Genomic DNA, 16,582 nt, shown 5'->3' with positions numbered 1-16,582 from the left:
TAATTCTTAATACGATGATATCATAAACTAAAGCACGAGTTGGAAAGCAAACCAATAATTAGTCGACTAAAAAAGATTGATAGCCCACAGTTTGGATGCCATGCCATCCAAACAACGCTGGTTTTAACCAGTTCTGGGGACACGGTCAAGGTTGAACATGTAGTTCCACTTTTTCTTCAAGCATCTGCACAACCTTCCTCATAGTAGGCCTAAGAGATTGGTCTTCTTAAACACACCAAAGTGCAACCATCACAAACTTTTGCAGTTTCCATTATTCAAGTAAGGCCTGGGGTTCGAAATCTACTACAACACATAATTCTCCATTAACGTAGCAATTGTACACCCAATCTGTTATATTTGCTCTCTTTGCAGTTACTTTCAACATCAACGCTTCTCTTACAAGAAATGATCTCTAGCTGCGCAACATCGAAGCTGTATACGTCAACTTTGATAGTGATTCGCAAAATATGAAACCACTGAGGTGCACATGCAACATAACCTTTTGTTCTCCAAATGGCAGTATGAATCTGGCTCTGATTCATTCTCAAAATTGCTGATCCAAAATCAGAGATCCGAGCATTGTAATTATCATCGAGAAGCATGTTCTCAGGCTTTATATCACACTGGACACTTTGCACGATGCACTCTTCATGCAAGTAAAGAAGTCCTCTGGCAACTCCATAAGCAATTTCAATTCGTTGTCTCCAACTTGGTTTCACCTCAGCAAAAAGAAAGCTTCCTAATGTGCCATTGCTCAAGAATTTTTAAACTAGTCCCTCATCACAATATCCGGAAAGGTGAACCAGATTCTTGTGATGTATCTGACCAAGTACATTCAATTATGTCGTAAACCCTTCTCAATGTCATGCAGTACATAGTTTAGCTTCTTCACCGCCACTAATTCGACACCAGAATCAATTTGCATATTACCACTTTGTAAATAACTCCAAAAGCACCCTGTCCTAGTTCTAAACAAAACAAGGAGGTCCATGAGCACTACCTTTCTTCTCTTACCTTTTTTTTGGAAAGGAATACTGCTATACAGGAGGTGGAATTGCAGTTCAGTTAAAGTATAATGGCAGGATAGCCGCCTCTAACTAAATTCACACAAGTTTCGTATAGAAACAACAGCACCAATACGGCTTTTAGCTTCCTCTTGAATCCATTTGTATCTTCTCGAATCTCTTTATAGCTAAAAGAACACAGATTTGAACCCAAAATTGTTTTGGACTCGAATTTTATTTTAGGTTGGCTGGGGAATTTGGTGATGGAAGCTTGCATTATTGTATTTTGTTATTGAGTGGCCTGCTTTAATTGAGCATTCAGATTTTCGAGAGATGAACGACTAACTTCTTGTTGATTGTTCAAGGAAAAAGTTAGGAGGTCTTTACAGCCAACACTGTAATTGCATTATTCGATAAGGATCATTTTGCTCCTGGTCGAACTCTGGGATACTAGAAGAACAATGCTTCGTGCATGAGTATGGTCAGAACATTTGGCACAAAGCAAAACAAAACCTTAAAATAAAAGGAAATCCAAACAAAAAAAGTATTGTAGAAATCCTACTTTGACTAGATAGCGTATCAGTCAGGTTGTAGGCACGTTTTAGGGTTTTTTCATGGTCTAGAAAATTTCAGAAAAACACGTTTCTTGGATGTCTTCTTCAAGGATTGGGGTCGCATACTTCATGGAAAAATCGGGAGAGCCTTCAAATCTTCTTCTTCGACGCTATAACTCGGTTCTGAATTTTCAGAAATGGAAGTCATTCGACCAACAGGAAAAATACTCTTCCACTTCAAAGCAGCTGACGGCACGATTCGTAATTCGACTCCAAGATGTCTAGATTATGGAGAAACTGGCCTCTTGTCTAAAACACACAAAGAAATGTATTTTCCGCTTAAACTAATTAAGTGTGTTGAAGCATGTCCCACATGGCAACATCGGAAACTTGATGAAATTAAATCCCCTTATATTGAAAAGTTCGACTACTAATTGCTTTGAGGCCTTAATTTTGTATTAAACCAGACCTATTGGATTGCACATGTGGTTAAGTTAAGGTTAGTATTGATGTTAATTAGTAGTGGGCCGTTGGACCGTCTCTAAAAGTTAGACGAAAAGCTGAAAATGGATAAAATAAAGAAATGTGTCCTTTTAAATCACTTCTCTCCTGCAAATTAATTAAAATTAGTACAAAGTAAGTGAATTATGAACCTATCAGGATCCTGCTGATATTAGCTAATGGATTGTAATTTATAGAAGCAGTGTTTGGATAAGGGCAATTCATCTGTTTTTTTAGGAGGATTCCAATGATGCAAGTTTTATCTGCTTGGGTAGAGTAGAAGCAAATTGGTAGCAACAAAACCAAATCAGAGTGAACATATAAAACCGTCTGAGGGAGACGATGAACGGAAGGATGTAGGAGTAATATCCAGCTGCAATTTTGTGTAATGAGACTGCGGCTGCTGTTCTTTTTGAATTCCAAGTCTGCTACTCTTACCAATGTGAATGAAGTTTGTACCGCGGCTGAAAACTAAACTGAACAAGTACTTAACGATAAAAAGGATCGTAAATCGCTGCCCTCTCTACTAAGAACACTAGGGAGTAGAGAGGGCAGCGATAAGTCCAATTCGTACAGGATAAGCCACAAACTTCATCAGCACCAACAGACTAAGCAAACGAAAATGTTTTCATAACAAACTTTATCATTCATAACAAGAGTTACATACATAAAGCATTTACCGTTTTATCTAAATCATTGCATTACAAAACCAAAAATTGGTAAACTAAACACAGATTGACAAACAGGAAACAAGCTAGCTACTACTGTGACAATAAATACACCTTCGCTGCAATACAAATAACGGCGGTTCAACCTTATCTGGTATATGGGGATGGACATGGTGGAACAGGCACTTCGACAACTCCTTCAAGCATCTGCACAACCTTCTTCATAGTAGGCCTAAGAGATGGATCTTCCTGAATACACCAAATCGCAACCATCACAAACTTTTCCAGTGTCGTTCGATCACCCAAGGCCTCAACTTCACAATCTACAACAGCATCTAGTCCTCCTTCAACGTAGCAATCATAAACCCAGTACGTTAAAATTGCTCTCTCTTCACAGTTACCTTCCATGTCAACGCTTCTCCTACAACAAATGATTTCCAGCAGCACAACACCAAAGCTGTACACATCAACTTTGGTAGTGATTGGCAAGTTCCTGAACCACTCAGGTGCAACATAACCTTTTGTTCCTCGGATGGCGGTTTGAGTCTGGCTCTGATTCATCAGCAAAAGTTTTGCCAAACCAAAATCAGAGATCCGAGCGGTGTAATAATCATCGAGAAGTATGTTCTGCGGCTTTATGTCACAATGGATAATCTGTGTGCCGCACTCTTCATGCAAGTACAAAAGCCCCTGCGCGACGCCATAAGCGATTTCAATTCGCTGTCTCCAACTTGGTTTAATATCAGAAAAAAGAAAGCTTGCCAATGTGCCATTTCTCAAGAACTCATAAACTAGTAATCTCTGTTGCCCCTCGTCACAATATCCAAAAAGACGAACCAGATTCTTGTGATGCGTCTGACCAATTACTTTCAGTTCTGTTTTAAACTCCTTCTCGACATCTTGCATAACATAGTTTAGCTTCTTCACCGCCACTTCGACACCAGAACCAATTTGCATCACCCCTTTGAAAACCACTCCAAAAGCACCCTTTCCTAATTCTTCATTGAACCCATTTGTAGCTTCTCGTAGCTCTTCATAGCTAAAAGAGCGCAAATTCGAGTCCAAAACAATATCGGTACTAGATCTTACAGGTTTCTTCCGGAAAATGAAGAAAATACCGAGACAGATAGCAGAACTTAAGACAAAATTAACAAAGATAGAGGTACCTAATAGTGCTGATTCTACGCGTATCACAGCGTTCCGGCTCTTCTCTTTATCATCTGGAATTGGCTTTGGAGGAGGCTGCAGAGTGGCATTATCCTTTCGGACTTTTATGAAGGTCTGTGAATTAAGACTGACATCCACTCTCCCGTTCGAGAGAGGTAACTTCTTTTTCCAGCAGGTTTCAGACCGGAAAACAGCAACAGCGCACAAACAGTCTTGAAGGCAAGACTCGTTGCACTTGTCCGCGGTAAAAGGCTTTAGCTGCACATAATCTGAGGTTGGCCAATCAGTATTTGGCAGCACTTTGACATCATACAAATCTTTTCTGGGACCTTGCAGCTCATCTTCTTCACAGCCTTGTATAAAATCGGGTTTGCATCCTCGGTATATATCATTCGGATCAAGAAAAGAAAACCCTTCCGGGCATTTGCAGGTTGGCCTATTATCTGTTTGGAGCTCACAGACACTGTTGTAACCACAAACACCAACACCCATGTCTTCACGAAGTGTTTGGCAAATATCGTCATCCGGCTTGTACCACAGAGGACTACTCCAGCTTGCATTTCCAGTGAAGTTTTTCGGGTGAGAATATAAAGCGAAAATCCCATCAAAATCAAGAGTTGCCCTTATGTAGTTGTCCCTCGCCGAGACTCCCTGTGGCCCTGTAAGAGTGAATCTTCCACCATTTTCTCTCAGAACAAACATGTACCCTGAGCTGTTGAACACCAATTGTCTACCTTCACTACCTTCCACAGTCCCTGTGGTGGTCTCCGTGTCGAAGTAAGGGTTGTTGGCAAAATCTGTTGGCAAGTTGACGGTGTTGAGCACGAGGTTTCCATCATCTTGCAAGCGCAGCTGGAACCGCCCTTTTGTGTAGTTAGTCTTCGATTGTCTAGACGAAAGCTTCCCATTTCTCTGAATTGTCTGTCCAGGCAAAAAGGTGTCTGTAGGATTGCTGAAGGTCTCCCACAAGCTCCCCGAGTTTTCGTCTTGAAGGACAAAGTTTCCGGTGTCATTCATGACCCCGATCGCAACAGTCCCGGACGTTGTTCCGGATTGCCATATCTCTCCACCCTGAGGATTGTTGAGAACTAGTCCACCGTTGGCAGTCAAGTTCAAAATTGATCCCCCAGGTGCAACCACGGGGTTGTTATCCTCATATGCATGCCAAACTACGGTTTCTGGGATTTTCGCATACCATATCGAAAGCAAGAAAAGATCATTGTTTCCGAGGGGAGAAAATCCAAACGCGAAATCACCGGATGGAGAAAGCCATGATGAGGAGTCACCTGTACTTGCAGTTCGAGAACTCCCAACTGCTACTCTTCCATTATTTTGGGAAAACACAGAAATTGGTAGCAAAAACAGTGAGGAGAAGAAAAGCATCTCTACAGAAAGAGCCACTGCCATTGCAAAAGCACCAATTTTTCAACTTAGCTTTATTGATTAGCTATATTTCTTAATAAAGCATTGGTTCCCTGTTATCTCTGCAAGTAAATGTGCGTGCACCATAGTTTAGGCTTGACTAATCTCCATGCCTGTCATTTTCTAAGTTGTTTGCTGGAATTAAAGGCCTCTACCCCATCCGTAGTACCCATCAGCCACGACGTGACCTCAGACCCCGCTACGGTCACAAACAAAAATTTATCCGAGCCTACACAATAATTTCTCCGAACCTACACATATCGTGTTCAAATTACACATTTAATCATTGTTCAAAAGACAAGAATTTCATTTTGAAAAAATAATATAATGACTAGTTCTGTACATAATAACACCGAGATTTTCTGTGATAGAACTTATTGTTTCTCTCAACTCTTTGCAATGTTGCAAGTTGGAGCAATATTGATGTAATTAGTAATAGCCCGCTGACTTGTCTCTCTCAAATCTCTTTTCATCCTATTCTCGTCCCTCGTCCATTTTATAATTCTACTTACTTAAGCACTTGTAAATGTTCCAAATCAACAAAGAACTTGTAACTTAAATAGTTAAGAACATTTATCATTACACTCGAGATTCTAGATTCCAAAATATAATATATAATATATAAGAATGTTCCAAACCAAAAGGACTAGTAAATACGAGTATGAATCACGCATCTGCCGGCCATTCAAGTCCACCAGTCAAAATTCAACAGTGGGGCTCACAAAGAAAATTTGAAAAGTAAATGCAGATTGAAAACAGACCTCCATGACCAAACAAAGACGACTAAGTCTTCCCGTAACAACATCGTTCCGATTTTATCGGAAAATATGTGTATTTTCATGAAATTTCACTTGTGGTTAGATCTTTTTCTCTTAAAATTGATTTTTGGGTCTTAATTGGTGAACCCAAGAGCACACCCCCTGTTTTGTCCCCCGGTGCCCTTTCCCTTTCTTTTATTTTTTTTTCTGAAAAGTCTCTCTTTCTCTCCTTCAGCTCACTCTCCCTTATCTCTCCCTCTCACAACTCTCTCCCCCTCTCGGCTCTCTTTATCTCAGTCCCCTCCGAGGGCTTTTCTCACCAACAAACAACACCACCATCCTCGAGCTCCCTTCCTGCATCATTGAAACCCGACGAAGGCGAAAGAGTTACTGAGTTCCGGTATGGAGGATGAGCTCCGAAGTCTTTTCTCGAATTCCCGTCACGAGGGTAAGTTTCTAAACCCTTTTGATCGTCTGTCCCTCGTCACCGGTTGAAAACTAACCCCCTTGTACTTGCTTTGGACGTCAAAACCAAGAAGAACCAGTCCGGGATACTTCCTCATTTTTCCTACGAGCACGGCCTCTTTCGAGGCAATTTCCGGCCAAACCACAGTGATCTGGCCGGTGTGAAATATATCAATCTCTTCGTCTTGCTGAGCACTACAACTTTCCTTTTTGTTTCACCTAATTTCGTTGAGTATTAAAGAAGTTATATTCATTTGAATCTTACTCAGTTTCCAACACCCTTCGCGGCTTTCGAGGCGTTTTCCGGGAAAATCACGGCAAGTTAGACGTCTTACGAGATACCATTCTCTTCGTCTCTTCGAAAAATACAATTTTTGTTTTTGAATCACTCAATTTCGTTGAGTATTGACAAAGTTATGACCTTTTAAAGCGTGTCTAATGTGTTGCCGAATTCCGGCCTTCTTCAATTGGTTCCGGCGACCCACATAACAAACGGGCCAAAGAACCAGCCCAAACCAGCGCCGAGCCCAACCTAAACCAATTCCCTAAGCCCAAGCAAATGAAACCCAAACCCGTTACCCTTTAAAGCGTAACCTAAAACCCAAACCTCGTTAGTTTAGGCCTTTGGGCTGTAAAGGCTCGGGCCTCAGGCCCGTTAATCTCTTTAAAACCCAACCCAAATCTTTTTTATTTTTATTTATTTTATTTCAAGCCAAACCCATTAGAAGTCCTTTTATTTATTTATTTTATTTGTTTGAAACTAAACCCAAACTCTTCAAGCCCAACCCTTTTTAAAAGCCTAATCCAAACTTTTGTTAACCTAGTGCCTCAAGCACTAAACCCTTTAACCTTCCAAAACCCTATACCCTAGCCGACCCAAACCCTTTATGTGGAATATTCTTATGTTGAAGTTTACGAAATTTATTCTAGACCTTTCTTAAGGTAATTCGACGTCCTGAATTCGTTTCCGACGTCTATTTTCCCAAATTTAGTTGTTACAGTATATTTTTATTGATTGGACCCTTTATGTGCTTAGGGGCAATTATTTGTGACGATTACATGTTCGCTAGTTTGCGCGGCTCTTTGGCGGTTAAGTATCTATGAGTGGACCCCTTCTAAAATGCATGTTTTAATAGTAGAAATGCATACATTAAAAGCATGATTTAATGATTATGTTTACGAAACGTTTTATGAGATAACATACTTATTGAGGCTAGTTTGAATTATTACTAATTTTCACCCGTGTTCTTATAGAATATCTGATGAAATGAAATATTTACAGTTTGTTTATCTTGGAGGTGCAATTTTATGTTTATTTTTCTTATAAATAGATTAGATTTATATTGGGTTTAGCTAAATCCAAATTGCATTGTGCTCCTTTAAGTAATAAAAAGATGAAATCTTGACCAATGGCACTGGTAAAAAAGGTAATAAAAAGATGAAATGTTCTGTCAAAATGTAAATTAATTTAGACTTTCAATTTGTTAAGAGGGGAGAACAGTACATAGAACTGTAACAAAGAACTAACTTTGGCAGCAAGGAAAACCTAAACAAAGATGGGGTTTGGGCCGCGGACGATTATTTTCCTTTTTTTGGTTCTGTCGTAGCTTTCATCTTACTCTGTTAGGATATATAGAGAAGACCTGTGCCGACTCGTACACTCCGTGGCATATCGGACAACTGTACCATTTGTTGGGTCCGCGGTGGCGCATGCCGTGAATCCGCTCATCAGCTCCCAGATGAGAAATAATTTCCACATCAAGCGGCTGCAGCCCCTCCTTGATAGCGTCGTTATTGGCATGCTTCTTGGGACGGGTGAAGGTGGGGTTTGAGCTTCTTGGTGAAAGCTGAATGGATCAGCCAAGTGACCAAGATGGCTTGCTGCTGCTGGTTGTGGTGGTGCTGCAGCCCCTCCTTGATAGCGTCATTATTGACATGCTCCTCTGGACCGGTGAGGTGGGGTTTGAGCTTCTCAGTGAAAGGTGCGTGGATCAGCTGAGTGACCAAGATGGCTTGCTGCTGCTGGTTGTGGTGGCGCTGCAGCCCCTCCTTGATAGTGTCGTTATAGGCATGCTCCTCAGGACGGGTGAAGTTGGGGTTTGAGCTTCTCGGTGAAAGCTGAGTGGATCAGTCGACTAACCAAGATGGCTTGCTGCTGCTGGTTGTGGTGATGCTGGTGGCGGGTCTGCCGGATCCATTGTTTTGCTTGACGGAAATGGAGTTTGGGAAATGAGGATGACATAGGAAATTGAAGGTGGGATGAAGGTTGACGGAAATGGGAATATGGGTAAGTACGATTATTTTCCCTTCTGTTCTGTCGTAGCGTTCTGTTAGGAACTTAAAATATAGGTTAGTGTATAACGGTAATTTCAAGTTTGCCTCATGATCATGACGACCCACCACCGGAGTGCTTCTGTTCGTCACCACAAAATCGTCACGATCCACCATTCCTTGAGGGAGGTTGTGTATCCGTCCATCATCATCTCCCAGAATAGAAATAATATTCTCATCATCAATGGAAACATTTTCGTGATCACCACGACCATCGTCTTTGTCTGACGGACGGTGGACTCCCTGGGCAAGACTGGACTCTCGGATATCAGGAGTTGGAGGATCGAGATTTTGCTGACTGGCGTCATTAGGCATGACTTCATCATAAACGACGATGATGATCATCATGAATGAATCCATGATGTGATTGTTTGAAGTGGATTGGAGAAGTTGGATGGTGAAAGAACAATGAAATAATTGAGTTCGAAACTCAATTATATAAACCATGAGAGTTGCGCAAGGTACACAAGGTAAATGACTTGAATGGTCGATATGTTTGTTCGTCTTAGCTTTCACCATGTTGGGTTATATAGGGAGGTTGGGATGAATTCTTGCTTGGGAAGTGACGACGGTAATTTCACGAGTTTTGTCACGAAGAATACTGATTGGACCAACGAAAGAAGCCAAAAGCGGGAAGACCATTATGTTTTGATAAGACCAAAGCCGTGCGTTATTGAGTTCATAAGGAAAAAGAGTAATTGAAAAATTAAAATCAGGTCATTATGTTTCGATAAGACCGAATCTATACGTTTTCTTGAGATGCCGGTACAACAACAGTGTCACGAGTTTTGTGTAGAGAATAAAGATTGAACCAATGAAAGATGCCAAAAGAGGGAGGGCCATCATGTTTTGATAAGGCCAAATCCGTGGCCTTTAAGTTCATAAGGAAAAAGAGTAACAAAAAAATTAAATTTTGATGCAATTTTGTTTCGATAAAACCAAATCTATGCGTTTTTTCAAGAGGGGTTCACGAGTTTTATCAATTAATACCTACTAGTCCAACGAAAGATGCCAAAATACATAATGGTCCAACGAAAGATGGCAAAATACATAATGGAACACATAAAATGTCGAAAGAGGGAAGATGTTTTGATAAGAATAAATTTGTGCGTTATGAGTTCATAAGGAGAAAGAGTAACTGAAAAATTAAAATAGGAGGCTATTATGTTTCGATAAGATCACTAAATATGTGCGTTTTTTGGGAGGGTACAATAGTAAATTCACAAGTTATATTCCACATACAATAGAGATTGAACCAACGAAAGATGCAAAAAGAGGGAACGCCACTATGCTTTGATAAGATAAAATCCGTGCCTTTTGAGTTTATAAGGAAAAATAGTAACTGAAAAATAAAACTTGAGGCCATTTCAATAAGACCAAATTTGTGTATTTTTTCAAGAGCATAAGTGTAATTTCATGTGTTTTACTACGGAGAATAGAGATTGAACCAACAAAAAAATGCCAAAAGAGGGAAGATCATTATGTTTTGATAAGACCAAATCCGTGTGTTACTGAGTTCATAAGGAAAAAGAGTAACCGAAGAATTAAAATTAGGTCATTATGTTTCGATAAAACCGAATCTTGGGATGCTGGTACAAGGGTAGTGTCACGAGTTTTGTGCAAAGAATAAAGATTTAACCAATGAAAGATGCCAAAAGAGGGAGGGCCATTATATTTTGATAAGACCAAATCTGTGGGCTTTCAGTTCATAAGGAAAAAAAGTAACAAAAAAATTAAAATGTGATGCAATTTTGTCTTGATAACACCAAATCTATGTGTTTTTCAAGAGGGGTTCACAAGTTTTTTCAATTAATACCTACTGGTCCAACAAAAGATGCCAAAATACACAATGGTCCAACGAAAGATGGCAAAATACATAATGGACCACATAAGATGTCGAATGAGGGAAGATGTTTCGAAAAGAATAAGATTATGCGTTATGAGTTCATATGGAGAAAGAATAACTGAAAATTAAAAATATGAGGCTATTATGTTTCGATAAGATCACTAAAATTGTGCATTTTTTGGGAGGGTACAATAGTAAATTCACAAGTTATTTTCCAGAATAGAGATTGAACCAATGAAAGATGCCAAAAGAGGAAATGCCACTATGTTTTGATAAGATAAAATCCGTGCCTTTTGAGTTTACAAGGAAAAATAGTAACTGAAAAATAAAACTTGGGGCCATTTCATTAAGACCAAATTTGTGTGTTTTTTCAAGAGCGTAACTGTAATTTCACGTGTTTATCACAAAGAATAGAGATTGAACCAATGAAAGATGCCAAAAGAGGGAAGAACAAATCCCTGTGTTATTGAGTTCATAAGGAAAAAGAGTAACTAAAAAAAAAATATCTGAGATCATTATGTTTCGATAAGACCGAATATGTGTGTTTTCTTGGGATATTGGTACATTAGTTTCATAATTTTTGCGCGAAGAATAAAGATTGAAGCAATGAAAGATGCCAAAAGAAAGGAGGCCATAATGTTTTGATAAGACCAAACCTGTGGGATTTGAGTTCATAAGGAAAAAGAGTAACTAAAAAATTAACTTATTGTTTTTCCACAGATAATACCTACTAATCTAACGATAGATGCCAATTACATAATGAACCACAAAAATGTGAAAAGAGGGAAGACGTTTCGATAAGAATTAATTTGTGGATTATGAGTTCATAAGGAGAAAGAGTAACTGAAAATTTAAAATATGAGGCCATTATGTTTCGATAAGACCAATTTGTGTGTTTTCGGGAGGGTACAATAGTAAATTCATGAGTTATTTTCCACATAGAATAGAGATTGGACCAACAAAAGATGCCAAAAGAGGGAACAACACTTTCTTTTGATAAGATGAAATTTGTGCATCTTGAGTTTACAAGGAGAAAGAGTAACTGAAAAATAGAACTTGAGGCCATTATGTTTCAATAAGACCAAATTTGTGTGTTTTTTCATGAGTGTAATTGCAATTTCATGTGGTTTACCATAGAGAATAGAGATTGAACAAACGAAAGATGCCAAAAGAGGGAAGACCATTATGCTTTGCTAAGACCAAATCGTGTGTTTTGAGTTCATAAGAAAAAATAGTAACTGAAAAATGAAAATCTAAGGCCATTATGTTACCATAAGACCAAATCTGTGTGTATTTTCAGTAGGTTACTACAGTAATTTGACGAGTTTTCCATAGAGAATAAAGATTGAACCAACAAAAGATGCCAAAAAAGGGTATGCCATTATGTTTTGACAAAACTAAATATGTGTACGTTTTGAGTTCGTAAGGAAAAAAAAAAGTAACTAAAAATTAAATATGATGCTATTATGTTTTGATAAGATCAAATTTTTGTGTTTTTGAGTTCCTAAGGAAAAAAACTAACTGAAAAATCAAAATTCAGATGCCATTATATTTCGATAAGACCAAAGTTGTGCGTTTGTAGTAGTATCTTTTGATACCATATGGCAAGCAAGAAGAGATCACTGTTATGTATTCGAAACCCGAACGCAAAATCACTGTAAGTTGAAAACCACCAAGCAGGCTCTACACCTGCAGTGAGAATACTTTCCATTCTGGAATTGTTATTGGCAGAAGCAAAAGCCAAGGCCATTGTATTCACAGCAGTGAAGACAAGGTCGTCACAGACTGCAGATGTTCATTTTGATTTCTAACCAATGTGGATGGAGTCGCGCTCGCGGCTAAAAACTATATTCAACAAGTTCTTGCCAATAAACATGATCATAATTCAGGCCCTCCCTACAAAGAGAAGACAAAGGAGTAGGGAGGGTAGCGATAAGTCCAATTCGTACAAGATAAACCAGAAACTTCATCAGCACCAACAGTTACATACATAAAGCATTTACCGTTTTATCTAAATCATTGCATTACAAAACGAAAAATTGGTAAACTAAACACAGATTGACAAACAGGAAACAAGCTAGCTACTACTGTGACAATAAATACACCTTCGCTGCAATACAAATAACGGCGGTTCAACCTTATCTGGTATATGGGGATGGACATGGTGGAACAGGCACTTCGACAACTCCTTCAAGCATCTGCACAACCTTCTTCATAGTAGGCCTAAGAGATGGATCTTCCTGAATACACCAAATCGCAACCATCACAAACTTTTCCAGTGTCGTTCGATCACCCAAGGCCTCAACTTCACAATCTACAACAGCATCTAGTCCTCCGTCAACGTAGCAATCATAAACCCAGTACGTTAAAATTGCTCTCTCTTCACAGTTACCTTCCATGTCAACGCTTCTCCTACAACAAATGATTTCCAGCAGCACAACACCAAAGCTGTACACATCAACTTTGGTAGTGATTGGCAAGTTCCTGAACCACTCAGGTGCAACATAACCTTTTGTTCCTCGGATGGCGGTATGCGTCTGGCTCTGATTCATCAGCAAAAGTTTTGCCAAACCAAAATCAGAGATCCGAGCAGTGTAATAATCATCGAGAAGTATGTTCTGCGGCTTTATGTCACAATGGATAATCTGTGTGCCGCACTCTTCATGCAAGTACAAAAGCCCCTGCGCAACGCCATAAGCGATTTCAATTCGCTGTCTCCAACTTGGTTTGATATCAGAAAAAAGAAAGCTTGCCAATGTGCCATTTCTTAAGAACTCATAAACTAGTAATCTCTGTTGCCCCTCGTCACAATATCCAAAAAGACGAACCAGATTCTTGTGATGCGTCTGACCAATTACTTTCAGTTCTGTTTTAAACTCCTTCTCGACATCTTGCATAACATAGTTTAGCTTCTTCACCGCCACTTCGACACCAGAACCAATTTGCATCACCCCTTTGAAAACCACACCAAAAGCACCCCTTCCTAATTCTTCATTGAACGCATTTGTAGCTTCTCGTAGCTCTTCATAGCTAAAAGAGCGCAAATTCGAGTCCAAAACAATATCGGTACTAGGTCTTACAGGTTTCTTCCGGAAAATGAAGAAAAACCCAAGACAGAGAGCAGAACTTAAGACAAAATTTACAAAGATAGAGGTACCTAATAATACTGATTCCACGCGTATCACAGATTTCCGTCTCTTCTCTTTATCATCTGGAATTGGCTTTGGAAGAGACTGCAGAGTGGCATTATCCTTTCGGACTTTTATGAAGGTCTGTGAATTAAGACTGACATCCACTCTCCCGTTTGAGAGAGGTAACTTCTTTTTCCAGCAGGTTTCAGACCGGAAAACAGCAACAGCGCACAAACAGTCTTGAAAGCAAGACTCGTTGCACTTGTCCGCGGAAAAAGGCTTTAGCTGCACATAATCTGAGGTTGGCCAATCAGTATTTGTCAGCACTTTGACATCATACAAATCTTTTCTGGGACCTTGCAGCTCATCTTCTTCACAGCCTTGTATAAAATCGGGTTTGCATCCTCGGTATATATCATTCGGATCAAGAAAAGAAAACCCTTCCGGGCATTCGCAGGTTGGCCTATTATCTGTTTTGAGCTTACAGACACTGTTGTAACCACAAACACCAACACCCATGTCTTCACGAAGTGTTTGGCAAATATCATCCGGCGTATACCACAGAGGATTACTCCAGCTTGCATTTCCAGTGAAATTTTTCGGGTGAGAATATAAAGCGAAAATCCCATCAAAATCAAGAGTTGCCCTTACGTAGTTGTCCCTCACCGAAACTCCCTGTGTCCCTGTAAGAGTGAATCTTCCACCATTTTCTCTCAGAACAAACATGTCCCCTGAGCTGTTGAACACCAATTGCTTACCTTGACTACCTTCTACAGTCCCTGCGGTGGTGCCCGTGGCGAAGTAAGGGTTGTTGGCATAATCTGTTGGCAAGTTGACGGTGTTGAGCACGAGGTTTCCATCATCTTGCAAGCGCAGCTGGAACCGCCCTTTTGCGTAGTTTGACTCCGATTGTCTACACGAAAGCTTCCCATTTTTCTCAATTGTCTGTCCAGGCAAAACGGTGTCTGTAGGATTGCTGAAGGTCTCCCACAAGCTCCCCGAGTTTTGGTCTTGAAGGACAAAGTTTCCGGTGTCATTCATGACCCCGTTCTCAACAATCCCGAAAGTTGTTTGGGATTTCCATATCTCTCCACCCTGAGGATTGTTAAGAACTAGTCCATTGTTGGCAGTCAAGTTCAAAACTGATCCCCTAGGTGCAACCATGGGGTTGTTACCGTCATATGCATACCAAACTACGGTTTCGTCTGGGATTTTCGCATACCGTATCGAAAGCAAGAAAAGATCATCGCTTCCGAGGGGTGAAAATCCAAACGCGAAATCACCGGATGGAGAAAGCCATGATGAGGAGTTGCCTGTAGTTGCAGTTAGAGAACTCCCAACTGCTACCCTTCCATTATTTTGCGAAAACACATAAATTGGTAGCAAAAACAATGAGGAGAACAAAAGCATCCGTACAGAAAAAGCCATTGCCATTGCAAAGCACCAATTCTTCAACCTAGCTTAATTAACTATATATCTTAATTAGGCTTGACTACTCTCCATGCCTGTCATTGTCTTAAGTTTTTTCCTGCAAGTAAATGCGTGTACCACATTTCTTTACGTAAATATTAGCTGTCAACCACGACATGGCCTCCCCTTCCTAGAGTCACACACAACAATTTCTCCGAACCTACACATATATTACACATTTAATCCTTGTTCAAAATACAAGAATTCCACTTTTTGAGAAAATAATATAATGAATAGTTCTATATGTAATGACACTGATACCTACTCCGTAATTATTTTGCTAATCGGTGGTAAGAGAATGCAAGTTGGGACAATATTGATATGATCAGCAACGGCCTGCTGACTTGTCTCTCTCAAATCTTGTTTCATCATATTCTCGTCCTTCACTCATTTTACAACTCTATTTACTTAAGCACTTATGGATGTTTCAAACTAGTAAATGACTTGTAACTTAAGTAATTAAGAATATTTATCACTATACTCGTAGTTTTAGGTTTGACTATACAACATTATATTAATATATATGTGTGAATGTTTCAAACCAAAAATAAAATAGTGTGTGTGTATATATATATACGTTTCAAACCAAAAAGCTATAATAAATATAAGCATGACTGACGCATATGCTGACCATTCAAACCTACCAGAACAAAAGACCAGCAGCAAAATTCAGAGATTGGTAAGAAGACTTTGAGTTCGGGTGGTTGAAAGCATTTACCCTTGCGTTCGAGATCAGAGTTTGAATCCCGTCTTCACTTTACCTTCCATCGTAGCCGAAAAATGTGAAAAGTAAATGCAAATTAGAGGACGGAAAGAGGTGGTGTCAAAGCTGAAGTTCATGTTTTCAGTGGGGCAGGAGTAGGACATAACTGGGGAAAATTTGGAAAACAGACCTCCATGATCAAACAAAAACTACCAAGTCTTCAAGTGATAAGACTTTTGAAAAATGCAAAACATCTCTGTTCATTTATGTATTCACCAAAAACTAAGTACTAACTAAAGTTTTTAAACTTGCATGATATACGTCGTCGGGGTAAAACACCGGAGGCCGAGCTGAGATATCACCGGTTTCAGGCATGGTTCGACGAGCATTCGAAGCCCGTATAGATCAAGACAAGGCTGATATGCCATTTCATCTCATCAGGTCGGGCCAGCCATTTCGTACCAGGTTAGACATTACCCACCACTCGACCCATATTCGATACTACAGAGGAAGGTAAGAGATGAGGTAAAGGTAGAGTAAGCTCCAAGTCATGTGGAGGTCA

At 39.7% G+C, this 16,582-nt stretch overlaps 2 protein-coding genes across 2 annotated transcripts; both read right to left on the bottom strand.

The window, feature by feature from the left end:
• Positions 1–2,668: 2,668 nt before the first annotated feature.
• Positions 2,669–5,313, bottom strand: LOC103954591 (G-type lectin S-receptor-like serine/threonine-protein kinase LECRK3). Its single transcript, XM_009366430.3, has one exon. It carries the CDS (start codon positions 5,299–5,301, stop codon positions 2,875–2,877), a length of 2,427 nt encoding a protein of 808 aa, XP_009364705.2. The 5' UTR covers positions 5,302–5,313; the 3' UTR covers positions 2,669–2,874.
• Positions 5,314–12,662: 7,349 nt separating this feature from the next.
• Positions 12,663–15,330, bottom strand: LOC103954628 (G-type lectin S-receptor-like serine/threonine-protein kinase LECRK3). The gene has a single exon (XM_009366464.3). It carries the CDS (start codon positions 15,279–15,281, stop codon positions 12,855–12,857), a length of 2,427 nt encoding a protein of 808 aa, XP_009364739.2. The 5' UTR covers positions 15,282–15,330; the 3' UTR covers positions 12,663–12,854.
• Positions 15,331–16,582: the final 1,252 nt, after the last annotated feature.

This window comes from the organism of the source record quoted next, unplaced genomic scaffold (assembly GCF_019419815.1).
Source record: "Pyrus x bretschneideri cultivar Hongxiangsu unplaced genomic scaffold, Pyrus_bretschneideri_v1 Contig51, whole genome shotgun sequence".
Classification (NCBI taxonomy): Eukaryota; Viridiplantae; Streptophyta; class Magnoliopsida; order Rosales; family Rosaceae; genus Pyrus; species Pyrus x bretschneideri.
This window is presented reverse-complemented; position numbering and strand designations above follow the sequence as displayed.

Bases quoted from the DNA above. Each gene is read 5' to 3' on its own strand.
- LOC103954591 (XM_009366430.3), bottom strand. From the start codon at position 5,301: ATGGCAGTGGCTCTTTCTGTAGAGATGCTTTTCTTCTCCTCACTGTTT.
- LOC103954628 (XM_009366464.3), bottom strand. From the start codon at position 15,281: ATGGCAATGGCTTTTTCTGTACGGATGCTTTTGTTCTCCTCATTGTTT.